The sequence below is a fragment of the Mobula birostris genome, chromosome 4 (genome assembly GCF_030028105.1).
Source record: "Mobula birostris isolate sMobBir1 chromosome 4, sMobBir1.hap1, whole genome shotgun sequence".
Taxonomy (NCBI): Eukaryota; Metazoa; Chordata; class Chondrichthyes; order Myliobatiformes; family Myliobatidae; genus Mobula; species Mobula birostris.
In genome coordinates, this window is record NC_092373.1 from 122,047,944 (window position 1) to 122,065,387 (window position 17,444).

General features: G+C 40.6%; 2 protein-coding genes across 5 annotated transcripts in view; one reads left to right on the forward strand and one right to left on the reverse strand.

The window, feature by feature from the left end:
* Positions 1–17,138, forward strand: part of LOC140196569 (folliculin-interacting protein 2-like) — an 87,629-nt gene extending 70,491 nt beyond the window's left edge. For all 3 annotated transcript variants that reach the window (XM_072255999.1, XM_072256000.1, XM_072256002.1), the window contains 4 exons: positions 2,948–3,104; positions 4,212–4,409; positions 7,325–7,440; positions 12,610–17,138. In XM_072255999.1, the coding sequence (XP_072112100.1) occupies positions 2,948–3,104; positions 4,212–4,409; positions 7,325–7,440; positions 12,610–12,688 (550 nt within the window). In that variant the 3' untranslated portion in view covers positions 12,689–17,138. The remainder of the gene's footprint in view (positions 1–2,947; positions 3,105–4,211; positions 4,410–7,324; positions 7,441–12,609) is intronic.
* Positions 13,165–17,444, reverse strand: part of LOC140196570 (protein SPMIP2) — a 50,468-nt gene continuing 46,188 nt past the window's right edge. For both annotated transcript variants that reach the window (XM_072256004.1, XM_072256003.1), the window contains one exon: positions 13,165–17,412. In XM_072256004.1, the coding sequence (XP_072112105.1) occupies positions 17,275–17,412 (138 nt within the window). In that variant the 3' untranslated portion in view covers positions 13,165–17,274. The remainder of the gene's footprint in view (positions 17,413–17,444) is intronic.

A 17,444-nucleotide genomic window follows, 5' to 3' on the forward strand; every position in this document is an offset into this window, starting at 1 on the left:
TAGACATTGTCAAAAAGTTCCGTTGCTGTTCATTAGAATGGGGAAGAAATGAGATACAAGTAATTTTGACCATGCAGGGATTGTTGGTGCCAGATTTGAGTCGGGTTGATTTAAGTATCTCAGACACCGCTGATTTCTTAGGGATTTTCAAGCACAACAGTCTCTAGAGTTTAGAGGATGGTGTGGAAAAACAAAAAACATTCAGTGAGCAGCTGTTCTATGGATGAAAACACCTTGTTAATGACAGAGGTCAGAGGAGAATGGCCAGACTGGTTCAAACTAACAGGATGGTGGCAGTACTTCAAATAACCATGTGTTTTAATAGTGGTGTGCAGAAGAGCATCTCTGAACACACAACACATTGGATCTTGAAGTGGATGGGCTACAGCAGCAGATCATGAACATACTCTTAGTGACGACTTCATTAAGTGCAGAACGCTCCCAATAAGGTAGCCACTGAGTGTATATTAAGACCATAAGATATAGGAGTAGAATTAGGCCCATTGAGTCTGCTCTACCATTTCATCATGATTGATCCATTTTTCCTTTTGGCCCCAGTCTCCTGCCTTCTGTCCATAACCCATAATGCCCTGACCAATCAAGAATTTATCAACCTCTGCCTTAAATATACATAAAGATTTGGCCTCCACAGCTGCCTGTGGCAACAAATTCCACAGATTCATTACTTTCTGGATAATGAGGTTCCTCCTCATCTGTGTTCTAAAAGGATGCCCTTCTATTCTGAGGCCATGGCCTCTGGTCTTAGATTCTCCCACCAGAGGAAATATCCTCTCCAAATCCACTCTCTCAAGGCCTTTCACTATTCAAGAGGCTTCAGTGAGGCCACCTCTCATTTTTCTGAATTCCAGTGAATACACGCACAGAGTCATCAAATGCTCTTCATATGACAAGCCATTCAAACCTGGAATCATTTATGTGAATCTCCTTTGAACCCTCTCCAGTTTCAGCATGTCCTTCCACAATATTCTTAAGTGAAGCCTCACCAGTGCTTTATAAAATTTCAATATTACATTCTGGCTTTTATATTGTCTTCTTGGAAGGAATGCTGACATTATATTTGCCTTCCTCACCAGACTCAATCTGCAAATTAACCTTTAGGGAATCCTGCACAAGGACTCCCAAGTCCCTTTGTGCTTCAGATTTTTATATTTTCTCCCCATTTAGAGACTAGTCAACCCTATCATTTCTTCTAACAAAGTGCATGACCATACACTTCCTGATACTGTATTCCATCTGCCACTTCTTTGCCCATTCTCTGAATCTGTCTAAATCCTTCTGTAGTCTCTCTTCTTCCTCAAAGCTACCTGCCCCTTCACCTATCTTCGTATCAGCTGCAAACTTTGCAATAAAGCCTTCAATTCCATCATCCAAATCATTGACATGTAACGTAAAAAGAATCGGTCCCAACACAGACCTCTGTGGAACACCACTAGTCACCAGTAGCCAACTGGAAAAGGATCCTTTTATTCCCACTCTTTGCCTCCTGCCAATCAGCCACAGCTTTATCGATGCTAGAATCTTTCCTGTAATACCATGGGCTTGTAGCTTGTTAAGTAGCCTCGTGTGGTATCTTGTCAAAGGACTTCCGATAATCCAAATACACAACATCAACCAATTCTTCTTTGTCTATCCTACTTGTTATTTCTTCAAAGAATTCCAACAGATTTGTCAGGCAAGATTTTCCCTTGAAGAAACCATGCTGACTATGGCCTATTTTATCATGTACCTCCAAGTACCCCGAAGCCCCATCCATGACAATCAACTCCAACATCTCCCCAATCACTGAAGTCAGAGTGATTGGTATGTTATTTCCTCTCTTCTGCCTCTCTCTGTTCTTGAAGAGTGGAGTGACATTTGCAATTTTCCAGTCTTCTGTGATTCTAGTGATTCTTGAAAGGTTATTACTATTGCCTCTGCAATCCTTCAGCCACCTCTTTCAGAACCCTGGGGTATGTACCATCTGGTCCAGGTGACTTATCTACCTTCAGACCTTTCTGTTTCCTAAGAACCTTCTCTCTGGTAATGGTAAATTCACACATGTCATGACCCCTGACACTTGGAACTTCCACCATACTGCTAGTGTCTTCCTCAGTGAAGACTGATGCCGAATACTTAGTTTGCCTGCCATTTGTCTGCCCAGTGGATTATCGGCACCCAATTGCCCACCATTGAGAACATCTATCATAATTGCTGCCTGGGCAGGGCGAAAAGCATTATCAGGGATGCATCTCACCCTAACCTTGGACTTTTTACTCTCTTCCCATCTGGTAGGCGCTACAGGAGCCTCCGCTCCCACACCAGCAGGCACAGGAAGAGCTTCTTCCCTGAGGCTGTGACACTGCTGAACCTCTCATCACAGCGCTAAGCAGTATTGCATCTGTATTGTACTGTCTCAGTACTTCTATGTTTTTGTGCTGTAGCACTTTTATTATTTGCTGTTATTTTGTAAATAACACTATTTGCATTTCTGGTCAGATGCTAAACGCATTTTTAAAAAAAATACATCTTATTACAGGGTTATTATATATCATCGAGGATGTGCTTGGGCAGGAATTTATCTGCTAATCTCAATCTATTTTGAGTTTAGTCTTCAGAAAAAACTACCTCACATCTGTAGCTACTTTGTCTAATGTCCTAATCGAGCTGGCTGGTGGTACCATAGAGAACCACACCTATATGCAGTATGTGGTTTGGTACATCTCAGACTTTTGTCAACCCTAGCTAACCTCCTATTGCAGCAGCATAATTTCTGGGTCCTGATAAACCTCCTGGAGTCTTAAAAAAAAAAAAAAAGAGGCTGCTTTGCAAGATACATACTTAAATGCTGAACAATTGTGGATTAGATGTATGTGTCCATACATGGTGGTAGACACGTATATGTCATAATGTTTGCAAATTACATCTTTTCCCTATGGTTGTCTTGCAGCATTAAAATGAACAGCAAGCCAAGTCTCAATAACTTCGGAAAATCCTTGTTTGGTGGCTACTGTCCACAGTATGTCCCAGATTTTGTTTTGCATGGAATTAATTCAGATGAGAAGCTGAAGCATTGTTTAATGGCAGATTTGGCTCATGCTGTGCAGGTCAGTAATGTTACTGAATAAGGTCCCTTTTGTTCTTGTTTTATTTTCAGTGTTTTCGCTCGCTAGTTTGTTGTTGCCGTTTGTGCATGGGGGGGGTAGTATACTTGTTGCCATTTGCGTGATTTTTTTGCGCATAAGGGTGGGGCTGATGTTCTTCATTGAATTGGCTCCATGATTTTCTTTGTTTCGTGGCCGTCTGTGGGGAAGACAAATCTGAGTTGTATACTGCATACATACTTTGATAATAAGTGGACTTTGAATGTCGCTTACCACTTGTCGTAACTTTGTGTCGGGATTGTTTAAGAAATATTGGGAAAAATAAAAACTGACAGGAGTAAGTAATACTTTTACAAAAAAAAAAGCTATGATTTCATTGTTAAGTATCATTTTGCTTTATTCGAAACATGGAATTAAATTTGAAACCACACTGTGGAGTTGATAAAATCGGTGGCATCAATTTTATGCTATTAGGTTAAAAAGATGAGTTAAAAGATTAATCAGGGCCAAAGTTCAGCTTAAAAGAAAGCATGAAATAGCATTGAAATATTGGGATCCTGTAGGATCCCAATTATATGCCAGAATGGAATGGAGCCATTCACATTTACCACCACCTTTTCCTTTAATACAAATCTAAAATGCTGTTTTGTTGTCAATATACGAGAGTGCTTGGAAACCTCCGAACAGGTCAATGGTTCTAGTCCCTTAGTTCTTGCCATTACTTCCGAAAAGGGATTTGTTTCGTGGATGGGGGACTTGGTTGGATTGGTTGCCTTGGGAGCCTTTATAACCAGCTACATAAGTGTAGGAGTGAGAGGAACTCTGATACCTGTGTGAGCTTTCAATCATGACATCTGCCAATCTTGCAGAGCACGCAAGGTCGTATTGAAATAACACTCTTGCCAGCTCCACCTCCTGCTGATTTCCAGTTCCTCCATGTGGTCATGTAACTAGTCAAAGGGACAGATTATTGAAGTTTACTTGGAAGGATGGAATTTGTGTGACTGTCGGTGTATTGAATAGATTTCAATTACGTGAGTTAATAGTCATGCATTATAGGGGGGAAATGTTAAATTGCTGATGTCACCTTTTTTCTCTTTGGCATTTTAGCATCCTGTTTTAGATGAACCCATTGCAGAAGCCATCTGCATTATTGCAGACACAGATAAATGGTCAGTCCAAGTGGCAACAAGCCAGAGGAAGGCGGTGGATAACAAACTTGGCAAAGAAGTACAGGTCTCTAACTTAGTGTCCTGCCTACTGCAGTCGATTCTTCAACTGTATAAACTACAGCTTCCAGCTGATTTTGTAAGTACATCACTATAAAATAGTGCTGTGGTTGTCAAACTACTTTTGTGCTTGAAAAGCAAAGAGTTGCAGAGACTGGAAATGTGAAATTAAAAACTAGAAGTGCTGGAGTGCAGTAGCATTGACCTGAAACATTACCTCTTTCATTTTGCTTCTGATGGAAAGTTTGAAAGGTCATCGACTATAAATGTGAAAGAAGCATAGCAATAAATGGGCAGAAGCAGGCCTTTCTGCCTTTTCATAAAAATGTGATCCTACTCCCGCCTCTCCTACTGCTTGATGCCTTCTGTGTTTAAAATTCTTATCTCTTTAAAGAGTATTCAACATTTCTCTTTGGTGAGAAATTCCATCTTTAATTCACTCTTTAAGTGGAGAAATCTCTTCTCATCAGATACTAAATGATACTTGATGCCCTAGTTCTTGACACTTTCATTCCCCACTCAGATAGGGAAATGTCATCCCCACATCCAATGTAGTAAGTTTTGGCAGAATTTTGTGTGTCAGTCAGATCTCTTATTCTTCTAAACTCTGCTGCATGCAGATCTTGTTGACCCAGTCTCTCCTCATATGATAGTCCCACCGTCCAACGGGTCAGCCTGATAAACTTTTGTTGCTGCCTGTTGAAGTCACAATAGCACACACCACTCTAGGGGTCTCACCAAGTCCCAATACTCAAAACATTTTGCAGTGAAGATCTGTATAACACATGCTACTCTGTTGCTGGATCAACATGTTTTGTTTTAGTACTTGGTGTTCAAAGATACTCAGACCTCTTTGTACATTTACCAAAACTTTTACCATTTTTGTATTACTGGTAATTTCAGAAATATTATATTCTGTTCCCTCATCCAAATCATTGTGAAGAACAGGGACCAAAGCATTGATCCCTTTGAGATTCCACAACTGATTACAAATTAGCAGTACCAATTCCAGTAAAATCAGTGCAAGAAATGGTTGTACAAAATGTGCATTATGGAAGGACAGTACAAGTTTGTTTTTTTTTTAAATTGCTGGAATGAATTTCAAAAACTACTTTCTTGAGCTTTCTATTGGTTACCTCCGAATTTTAACTCCCCAGTGGTGCTTTCTTAGCTGTCCACCTGTGTTCTGCCATTTTTTTTTCAAAATTGACAATGTAAATGCAAGTTATTGCAGCTGAAAATGAGTGAGACAAACAACTCCTTGATAATCAGCTGAAATAATCTGAATGGAAAATTCCCATCAAATGATGGCAAAAGTTGTGTTTTTTATTACCTGTTGTGTCAATCCATTTACATTTTTCCATTCATGAGGTAATAATTATTTCAAGAGGAATTTATTTGCATTTTGTGACTGCACATATGTTGACATTGTTTTATTAGGAATTATATGCGTGTGTGTGTGTGTGTGTGTGTGTGTATATATATATGTGTGTGTGTATATGTGTGTGTGTGTGTATATATGTGTGCGTGTGTGTGTACATATGTGTGTGTACATATGTGTGCGTGTATCTGTGCATGTGTGTGTGCGTGTATATATGTGTGTGTGCGTGTGTATGTGTGTGTATGTGTATGTCTGTGTGTATGTATATATGTATGTGTGTGTGTGTATGTGTGTGTGTCTGTGTGTGTGTCTATGTGTGTGTATATGTGTGCGCGTGTATATATGTGTGTGTGTGCGCGCGTGTGTGTGTATATGTGTGCGTGTGTATGTGTGTGTGTGTGTATATATATGTGTGTGTGTGTATATATGTGTGCGTGTATCTGTGCGTGTGTGTATATGTATGTGTGTGTGTGTATATATGTGTGCGTGTATCTGTGCGTGTGTGTGTGTATGTATGTGTGTGTGTGTGTATATGTGTGTGTGTGTATGTGTGTGTGTATATGCGCGTGTGCGTGTGTATATGCGCGTGCATGTGTGTATATGCATGTGTGCGTGTATGTGTGCGTGTGTATATATGTGTGCATGTATGTATATGTGTGCGTGTGTATGTGTGTGTGTGTATATGTGTGTGTGCGCGTGTATATATGTGTGCGTGTATCTGTGCATGTGTGTGTGTATGTGTGCGTGTGTGTGTATATATGTGTGCGCGCGCGTGTATGTATGTGTGTGTGCGCGTGTATATATGTGTGCGCGTGTGTGTATATGTGTGTTTGCGCATGTGTGTGTGTGTATGTGTGTGTGTGTATATATATGTGTGTGTGTGTATATATGTGTGTGTATATTTGTACGTGTGTGTATGTGTGTGTGTGCGTGTGTGTGTGTGTGTGTGTATGTCTGTGTGTGTGTGTATGTGTGCGTGTGTGTGTATGTGTGTGTGTATGTGTGTGCGTGTATGTGTGTGCGTGTGTGTATATGTGTGTGTGTATGTGTGTGTATATATGTGTGTGTGCGTGTGTGTATATGTGTGCGTGTGTGTATATGTGTGCGTGTGTGTATATGTGTGTGTGTGCATGTGTGTGTATATATGTGTGTGTGTATGTGTGTGTATGTGTATTTGTTTGTGTATATGTGTGTGTGTGTATGTGTGTGTATGTGTATTTGTTTGTGTATATGTGTGTGTGTGTATATGTGTGTGTGTATGTGTGTGTGTGTATATGTGTGTGTGTGTGTATATGTGTGTGCGTGTGTGTGTATATGTGCGCGGGTGTGTATATCTGTGCGCGTGTGTGTATATGTGTGCACGTGTGTGTGTATATGTGTGCACATGTGTGTGTGTGCGTGTGTGTGTATATATCGTGCGTGTGTGTATATATATGCATGTGTGTGTGTATATATGTGTGTGTGTGTATATATGTGTGTGTGTATATGTGTATATATATGTGTGTGTATATATGTGTATGTGTGTGTGTGTATATATATATATATATATATATATGTTTATTACACAGAATTCCATTTTTGTAAAGTTAATTCTGACATTTTTTTTATCACAGTGTGTAATCCATCTTGAGGATAGACTTCAAGAGTTGTATTTTAAAAGTAAGATGCTGTCTGAATACCTCAAAGGCCACACTAGAGTCCACGTAAAAGAACTGGGAGTGGTGCTCGGGTAAATCAAAGTATTTCAATAATTTCACCTATTTGCTTGAGTCAAAAGGCTGTGTTCAAGTTCCTATCCAGACCCCAGTGACTGGAACTCAAATTTTTCGCTTGTCATCCCAGTGCAATATTGAAAATGTGCCCATTGTAACTTGCAGATTAAATTCTGAAGTAAGCTCCAAATCTTAAACTCTGCAACCACTACTTTGGTGCCTGTAAAAGATACTATGGCATCTTTTTTTAAATCAAGTTATGCTGATGTTATAGTTATACAAGTTACTTTGTGGCAACTTTTGTATTTTTTTTCTCTGAATTTGCTTTTCTGTCTCAAAGTGAAGTTCTGCCTTTGTGCTATAGTTACAATATCTTTAATCAACGCCAAACTATTAATCTGGCTAGTCCCATTGACCTGCACCTGGACCATAGCCCTCCATACCATCCCCCTCCCATCCAGATACCTATCCAAATTTCTCTTTAATATTGAAATTGAACCTGCACCTCATTCAACAGTCACCATCCTCTGAGTGAAGAAATTCCCCCCTCATTTTCCCTTCAAACATTTCACCTTTTACCCTTAACCTATGACCTCTAGTTCTACCTCACCCAACAGTGGAAAAAGCCTGTTTGCATTTGCCCTGTCTATGTCCCCTCATAATTTAGTACACCTCTATCAAATCCTCTCTCCTTCTCCTATGTTCTACGGAATAAAGTCCAAAACTATTCAACCTCTCTCCATCTCCCAGGTCCTCAAGACCCCGGATACATCCTTGTAAATTTTCTTTCCACTCTTTCTATCTTATTGATATCTTTCCTGTAGGTAGATGATCAGAATTGCACATAATACTCTAAATTAGACCTCACCAACGTCAGATACAACTTCAACAGAATGTCCCAACTCCTGGACTCAATACTTTGATTTATGAAGGCCAATGTACCAAAAGCTCTCCTTACAACCCATCTACCTGCAATGCCACTTTCAAGTAATTGTGCATCTGTGTTTCCAGACCTCTTTGTTTTAGCACACTTCACAGTCCCCTACCATTCAGCATGCAAGGCGTCCCCTGGTTTGTCCTCCTAAAGTGCAACACCACACACTTGTCTACATTGAATTCCATTGTCCATTGTTTGGCCCACTTTCCCAACTGTTCGAGATCCCACTGCCTTCCTGGCTGTCCACTGTGCCCCCAATCTTGGTGTCATCTGCAAACTTGTTGATCCAGGTTACTACATTATCATCCAGATTGTCTCTATAGACAGACCCAGTACCGATCCTTGCAGTACACCGCGACCCACTTGCTTCAGTCAGAGAGGCAACCATCTACTACCACTTTGGTTTCTCCCGTAAAGCCAATGTCTAATTCAATTCACTACCTCCTCGTGAATGCCAAATGACTGAGCTTTCTTGACCAATCTCCCATGCAGGACCTTGTCAAATACCTTGCTAATGTCTGTGTGGACAACATTCACTGCCTTCCCTTCATCACCTTTCCTGGTAGCTTTCTCAAAAAACTCTTAAGATTGGTTAGACAACCTACCACACACAATGCTATGTTGACTGTCCCAAATCAGTCTCTGTCTATCCGGTGTATCCGGCCCCTTAGAATACCTTCTAATAACTTGTCCATTACCGATGTCAGGCTCCCTGGCCTATAATTTCCCGACTTATTTTCAGCGCCTTTCTTAAACAACCGAACAACATTAGCTATCATAAACACAAAATAATCTGCAGATGCTGGGGTCAAAGCAACACTCACAACACGTTGGAGGAACTCAGCAGGTCGGGCAGCATCCATGGAAACGATGAGTCGACGTTTCGGGCCAGAGCCCTTCGTCAGGACTGAAGAGGGAAGGGGCAGAGGCCCTATAAAGAAGGTGGGGGGAGGGTGGGAAGGAGAAGGCTGGTAGGTTCCAGGTGAAAAACCAGTAAGGGGAAAGATAAAGGGGTGGGGGAAGGGAGGCAGGGAGGTGATAGGCAGGAAAGGTGAAGAAAGAATAGGGGAAAACACAATGGGTAGTAGAAGGAGGCGGGACCATGAGGGAGGTGGTAGGCAGCTGGGGGAGGGGGCAGAGTGACATAGGGATAGGGGGAGGGAATTACCGGAAGTTGGAGAATTCTACATTCATACCAAGGGGCTGGAGACTACCTAGGTGGTATATGAGGTGTTGCTTCTTCAACCTGAGTTTAGCCTCATCATGGCAGTAGAGGAGGCCATGTATGGACATATCTGAATGGGAATGGGAAGCAGAGTTGAAGTGGGTGGCTACTGGGAGATCCTGTCTGTTGTGGCGGACGGAGTGGAGGTGCTCGACGAAGCGGTCCCCCAAGCTGCATCGGGTTTCACCGATGTAGAGGAGGCCGCACCGGGAGCACTGGATGCAATAGATGTCCCCAACAGACTCATAAGTGAAGTGTTGCCTCACTTGGAAGTCCTGTTTGGGGCCCTGAATGGTGGCAAGAGAGGAGGTGTAAGGACAGGTGTAGCACTTGCGCTTACAGGGATAAATGCCAGGTGGGAGATCCGTGGGGAGGGACCGATCCCTGCGGAAGGCAGAGAGGGGTGGAGAGGCAAAGATGTGCTTAGTGGTGGGGTCCTGTTGAAGGTGGCAGAAGTTGCAGAGGATAATGTGTTGGATCCGGAGGCTGGTGGGGTGGTAGGTGAGGACAAGGGGAACTCTGTCCCTGTTGTGGTGGCGGGAGGATGGAGTGAGAGCCGAAGTGCGGGAACTGGAGATGCGGGTGAGGGCATTATTGATGACAGCAGAAGGGAAACCACGATCCTTAAAGAAAGACGACATTTGAGATGTCCTGGAACGGAAAGCCTCATCCTCGGAGCAGATGCGGCGGAGACGGAGGAACTGGGAATAGGGAATGGCATTTTTGCATGTGGCGGGGTGGGAAGAGGTATAGTTGAGGTAGTTATGAGAGTCATTGGGCTTGTAGAAGATGTCAGTGGACAGTCTGTCTCCAGAGATGGAGACCGAGAGATCGAGAAAGGGGAGAGAAGTGTCCGAGATAGAGTAAGTGAATTTGAGGGCTGGGTGGAAGTTAGAAGTAAAGTCAATGAAATTAACGAGCTCAGCATGGGTGCAGGAAGCAGCACCAATGTAGTCGTCAATGTACCAAAGGAAAAGTTGGGGAGCAGTACCAGAATAGGTTTGGAGCACAGACTGTTCCACATAACCAACAAAGAGGCAGGCATAGCTAGGGCCCACGCGAGTTCCCACCCCCACCCCTTTATCTTTCCCCTTACTGGTTTTTCACCTGGAACCTACCAGCCTTCTCCTTCCCACCCTCCCCCCACCTTCTTTATAGGGCCTCTGCCCCTTCTCTCTTCAGTCCTGATGAAGGGTTCCAGCCGGAAACGTCGACTCATCGTTTCCACGGATGCTGCCCGACCTGCTGAGTTCCTCCAGCATGTTGTGAGTGCAACATTAGCTATCCTCTGGCACCTCACCCATTGTTAAGGATATTTTAAATATTTCTGCTATGGCCCCTACAATTTCTGCACTTGCCTCCCACAAGGTCCAAGGGAACATCTTCTGAGGACCTTGGGATTTATCTACCCTAACTTGCCTCAAGACAGCAAACATCTCCTCTGTAATTGGTATATGGTCCATAACCTTAATGCTCTTTTGCCTCAGTTCTATAGACTCTACGTAAATACAGATGCAAAAAATCCATTTAAGATATCACCCAACTTATTCAGCTGTATGAATAAACTACCACTCTGATCTTTCAGAGGACCAATTTTGTCTACTATTCTTTTCCTCTTAATATATCTCTAGAAGCCCTTAGGATTCTCCTTAACCATGCCCGCTAGAGCAATTTCATGCCTTCTTTCAGCCCTCCTGGTTTCCTCTTCCAGTGTTCTATTCCTTGCATGATTTTATAAATCTCTTTTAAGTTCCCCCTCAGCTTCCTTTGCTCCAGGGAAAAAAAATGTCCAACTTATCCAGGTTCTTGTAATACCAGTTCAGGCATCATCCTTGTGAAGTCTTTGCTCACCTTCCAAATTAATCACATTCTTCCTGTGGCATGGTGACCTATTAATCCTCCTGCCATGTTGCCTTATTCAGATGGGGAATCTGTCAACTTGCAGGGATGTCTATGATCTTCTAAAGATGGAAGTTCTACCTTTGTTTGAATGGGGTGGGTGTGTGTGTGTGTTTAGTTTGCAAACTCCCTTCAAATTTGTGCATTTTCCGGTGACCCATCTTCTTTACCAAAAGTTGGTTTCAACTATTTTGCTAATTAAAGAGGGACAAAGAGACTGCAGATGTTAGAATCTAGAGCAACACAACACCCTGGAGAAAGTTGGTCAGGCAGAATCTATAGAGGGAAATAGATAAACACGAGGAATTCTGCAGATGCTGGAAATTCAAGCAACACACATCAAAGTTGCTGGTGAACGCAGCAGGCCAGGCAGCATCTCCAGGAAGAGGTACAGTGGACGTTTCAGGCCGAGACCCTTCGTCAGGACTAACTGAAGAAAGAGCTAGTAAGAGATTTGAGAGGGGGAGGGGGAGAGATCCAAAATGATCGAAGAAGACTGGAAGGGGAGGGATGGAGCCAAGAGCTGGATAGGTGACTGGCAACAGGGGTATGAGAGGATCATGGGACAGGAGGCCCAGGGAGAAAAAAAGGGGGAGTGGGGGAAAAACCCAGAGGATGGGCAAGGGGTATAGTCAGAGGGACAGAGGGAGATAAAGGAGAGTGAGAAAAAGAATGTGTGTATATAAATAAATAATGGATGGGGTACAAGGGGGAGGTGCGGCATTAGCAGAAGTTAGAGAAGTCAATGTTCATGCCATCAGGTTGGAGGGAAATAGATTGTCAGTGTTTCAGGCAGAGACCCCTCATCTGCACTGCAAAGTGGAAGATAGCTACTATAAGGCTAAGGGGAAGGGGAGGGACAAGGACCTGCAGGTGATGGGTGGATCCAGGTGAGGGAGCTGATGGGATGCAAATGATATTTGAAGCTGGAAGGTGATAGATGGAAATGACAAAAGACTGAAAATGGGATGTGATTGGAAAGGATGGTGGAACATGGAATAGGAGGAGGGGAATCTGTGGGAGGAATATGTGGGTGATCAGCAGATAATGGGGGAGAGGGAACGACATAGGGGTTTGTTGGATCAAAGAGAAAAGAAACTTAGCAATTTTGCTTTTCTTTTGCAGAATTGAATCAAGTGATTTGCCTCTCTTGTCTGCAATAGCAAGTACTCATTCTCCTTCTGTTGCCCAGATACTCTTATGAACTGAAACCTCAAAAGCAGTTGACCAGAAGGGACAAAAAGAAATGGACTGAGCATTGGATGCTGTAAAGTTGGAAAGTTTTGTTATGTGTATTTACTTCTCAATGAGAATGATGACTGGATCAGAGCTGAAGTGTGCATCCAATAAGCAGTGCAAATATTCCACCACTTTTCAGACATTTTGTGACATGCACGAGTGTCTCTCAGTGAGGAATTTTAATAACTAATGCTTGGAGTTTTTTTTTGAGAGTCAAATTCTAAAAGTTGCAATTAAAAGCATGTATTTCAAACAAAACCAGTTATTCAAAAAAAAAACACAGGCCTGGTTGACATGTCTTGCTTTTACTGTGCTTTAACTTTTGAATCAGTTCAACAATTGCCTTAATTGGTGCATAACTGAGTGTTAGAAAAACAACACATAGCATTCCTGTTCAGAAATGCCTACAATCACATCTGTTAATTCTACATTTCTGAATCACATGGATACTGTATTGTCTTGCAAAAAATAACAAAGGAAGTAGAGTTTGAGCATTTGTCTGTTTACATTGTACAATAGTTTGACAACTTTTTCATTTATATGTACGCCTATTCAAAGGGACAAAGGCATTTTTTAAATGTTTGTGTTATCTTTAAATGAGTGTTTACGATGATTTATAATTTTATGCAAGTTAACATTCTTGTATTAATTGAGCAGGATGTTGGAACTAATATTGATAACAGTTTTGTACAGAAAATTCAATGAAACTTTTGCGTTGTAAAGAAATGTATGATGTTGAATGGAGTGAGGGAAGGGATGATTTGTAATCTGGTGTGTTATATACATACAGTATGGAGTGGGCTAGTGAGAATTGTGTTAGAAACTTCTTGATTAAAAATCTCTCCAATAATGTAACAGCGATTTAACAAACAGCTGGGTATATCTAAGCCAGCGTTGTTCTCTGTGGAACAGAATACCAAGCTCACTGGTGCATTACGTATGTGAAATAATGCTCAGAGGACTTTTGAGATGATCTCTCTCCCATTTTATTTTACTGTGAAGGACCAGCCAAGTACAAAAAAAACTGTTTTACAAATAGTAACTTTTCAGATAATTATTGGCTAGTGAAACTTCATTGCAAGAAGCAAACTGCTGGGGGAACTCAGTGGGTCAGGCAAAGATGTAGTCAACATTTTGCGTCAAGACCCTGCATCAAAACTGAAGGAAGACTTCTTCCTAGTTTGTTTTTCGTTCTAGGTGACAGCATCTATGGTCACTTGTGTCTTCAGAGAAATCTCATTATTCTGTCCCACAAGTGTAACGAGGAAATCACCTCCTCATAGTTTCTGTGAAAAGGCTAAGTATTGAGTGCAACATTTTTAGTTTTGTTCTGGCTGTGGGCAGGGGTCCTATAAGCAGATTTCTATTACACTCAATGTTATTACAATTGATTATATTTAACAAACTACAAGTAGAATTAATGGAAAGAATTCAATCAAATTTTGAAACAAATATTGGTGCTTTATTTTACTGTTCAGGTACTTTAAGCAGTTATAAAGCTGGTACAGTATTTCCTTCCGGCATAATATTATGGGAAAACTGGAGCTTTTTGGAAAGTCCATGGAAACTAGAAATGCAACAGGTTTTTAAAGTCTGCATGTTTATTCTTGGACAGTTATGGGCATCGTGCCTGAACCTACTGTCGCTAGGTAAAGGTGAAATGGATTTGCCCTCAAATTTTCAAATGGTGTTTTGATAAAACATGGAAATCTGAGAACACTTGTGCTGCTGGTTGAGAACAAATCAGCATTTAACTTTTCTTACCACAAATACTTGTAGGTTGCCAATGAGAACAGCTGCAGATCTAAAATTTAGCAATTGAGTAAACTACAAAAAATACTGAATATATTCCAGATGAAGTTTAACCCCTTTTAAAATTTTCTGCAGTGATGAAGGGATCTGATCATTTGTAATCTGCATTGCAAACATCTGGAAATTCACATTACTTTGGTCCATAACTTGATATGCATCAAGGCAGTGGGAGGTGTGTTATCCAGCATGTGTTTTTTTTCCCCCCTTATGCTTCAAGCCCGTGCTGTTTTGTGACTTGCACAACAGGCCCATAGCTGTTTTCCTGAAATCCCACCATAGCTGTGGTGGAAAGTGAAATACACGAGGAGTCATGTCATCTTAAAATAGATAAGTTACAACACAGACAAAACCTAAATGAGTTTGCAGCCACTTGACTTAAAGATTAATATTAGGATTTACTGCATAAGCTGAGTTATTAGTGACCACACGTTTTGATTCTTTGGTAGAAGAACTCAGAGATAAAAAGGAATTTGTTCCTATTGAGTCATGCATCTAAATCTTGTCACTGAATCACTTTGGCACCCTAATACATTCTGTTTTGAATACCAACACAGTTTATTCTCTTTCCTAATATAGATTTGAGAGTGATTCACCTTTTCTAGGGAGGCAGCTCAGAAAGCTGCTGTGATTTTAGATACCTTGACAAGCTGACCATTTTTTTTGTGGAGAAAAGTAGAGTATCTCTGCTGAATTCTCAACGGTGCAAGTTAATTTGAAAAGTAATTTGAAATAAGACAACAAATGGTCAGGCAGTATTGGTGAAAGGAGGACAGTTAACCCTTTTGCTGCAGATCTTTTGTTAGAATTAGGGAAGTGACAAAGCTCTTAGAAACAGAACAAAATTCCTTGATATTCCATAACTTTGGCACAATAGTTGTAGTCACTAACTTGAGCTGCTGTTGACCCTGCTCCTAAAATGTTGCTTAGATATTTGATCTGTAAATTCACAAACTTATCGGAGCAGATTCTGGACAAGCATAGAATTTGCCTGGGAAGATCAAAATCATCAATAATGTGCTGACTCTGCTGAAGATGTTTCTTATGGTATTATTTAGTGGTCTGGCATATTTCCTGATCCTTCAGTGTCCTATGTTGACACTTCAATATTTTTTAAGTTCATCAGACTTAAAACTTTCAGATCATCTGAATTTAAATGTTAGAAGGATAAATTGCATGAGTATCTTAATTCCTTTTTATCTGTCAGCATTGGCCATTATATTGTATAAATTAATTTCTGGGTAACTGAAGAATACAAACCAATGACCAATATACAAGTATCCGGAAATACTGTACCAGTAGCGAAAGGTTTAGTTTTCAGTTGCTGTTAATATTCTTCCAGTCTATATTTTAAAAACTCAAGCTATAGGAGTAAATGTATGTACTTAATGATTGCACTCGTATATGAATGCCTTGATTTGTCTCTTATTGCTATAGTGTAGTTGATGCAGAGTTTGTATTTTCATTGTTCAATCTGTAAGAACACTCTGTAACTTGCAATAGTGAGAACAATATTTTGGGGAATTTTCAGTATCTTCTGCTTAGATTGTTTTCAATTCCAGATGGGATGTGCTTACCTTATTTATGTTTGCATCTTAATGTTACCACTGTCCTGCTTCTCAAGTGAAACAAGTGCTGCAGTTACTCTGCGCATTGCTAAATTCTGATTGTGAATTTAATTGGCTGGGGTTTAGCAGGCTTTGCTACTCTATAAATGTCAAAGCTTAATCTCAATACATCAGTGTTCGAATACGGAGAAGCTGAGAAGCCTAAAGACTTTCATAAAGCTATTTTTTTAAAAGAAAACACTGAAGTACATTTCTATTTTAAGTGGGAATTTGAACTTGCTGAAAATTTCTGAGAAATGCTACTTGTTAAAACTACCTCAGTTGGCTGACAGGAATCCAAACTTCCTTTATGTTTGCAATATCTTACCTTCCGAAATTCGTCTGTTTTTTTTAATTTGCTACAAAAAAATTCCTAAAATGATATGTGGCATGATGAGAATGTTTTAATTATGCTAAGCATAATTTTTGGTGTAGCTTTTCTGTTGTGATATCTTAAAATTTGTGTTGAATGGATTTTACAAACACTGGTTTGCATGGAAGATAATAGTTCTTGAATGTAACTTTTTAGTACAAATGGCTGACAAAGGTGTTCCTTAATTTGTTATTGTTCATATCATTGTTTAACTCTTCACGTTCTTTACACTCTTGAAATCCTGTACCAATCCCAGCTAGTTGCATTTTATTCTAGTAGCTATATGATCAGTGAAACAAATGGGTAACATTCTATAGTACTTAATGTTGATCTTTTACTTCAGTATTTTGACATTTTTAGCTGTCAAACAAGACTTAAATTGTTTAAAACAGTAACAATGGAAATTTGAGACAAATTCTGAAATCCTGCAGCTTTAAGAAAAAATAACTTGTGTATGGTACAGAATTAGAAGTTTCAGATTAAAATGTAATCGGATTTTTCATGTCCAGGAAACTTCTACTATTTACCGTGTTGTTGTTGTTATCTCTTCAGTTCTATGATGGATTGAAAAGGAACATTTTCATGCAAATGTCAATGTATCATTTTGAATCTTTATGTGCAATAAAGCATTGAATATAATTTGTTTTTGGTAATTTGATAGCATGTGTTGTCTTTGGAGTGGAATGCATTTGGTTTTCATCAATCTTGCTACTTATTTTTGAGTTGTGCTTTGCGTATCAGCGTGATACGGGAAGCTCACGTTCACCAGCTTTCCACGGTATTTTCTTCTTCATCCTTTGTGTGCTCTAAAAATGTTGGGTTGTCTATGTCACCTGAGTACCCAACCCAATGAGTAACAAAAAACTGGACACTGATGGAACTCAGCAAGTCGAGCAGCATCTGTGGAGACAAAAGTATTAAGTTCAAGAACC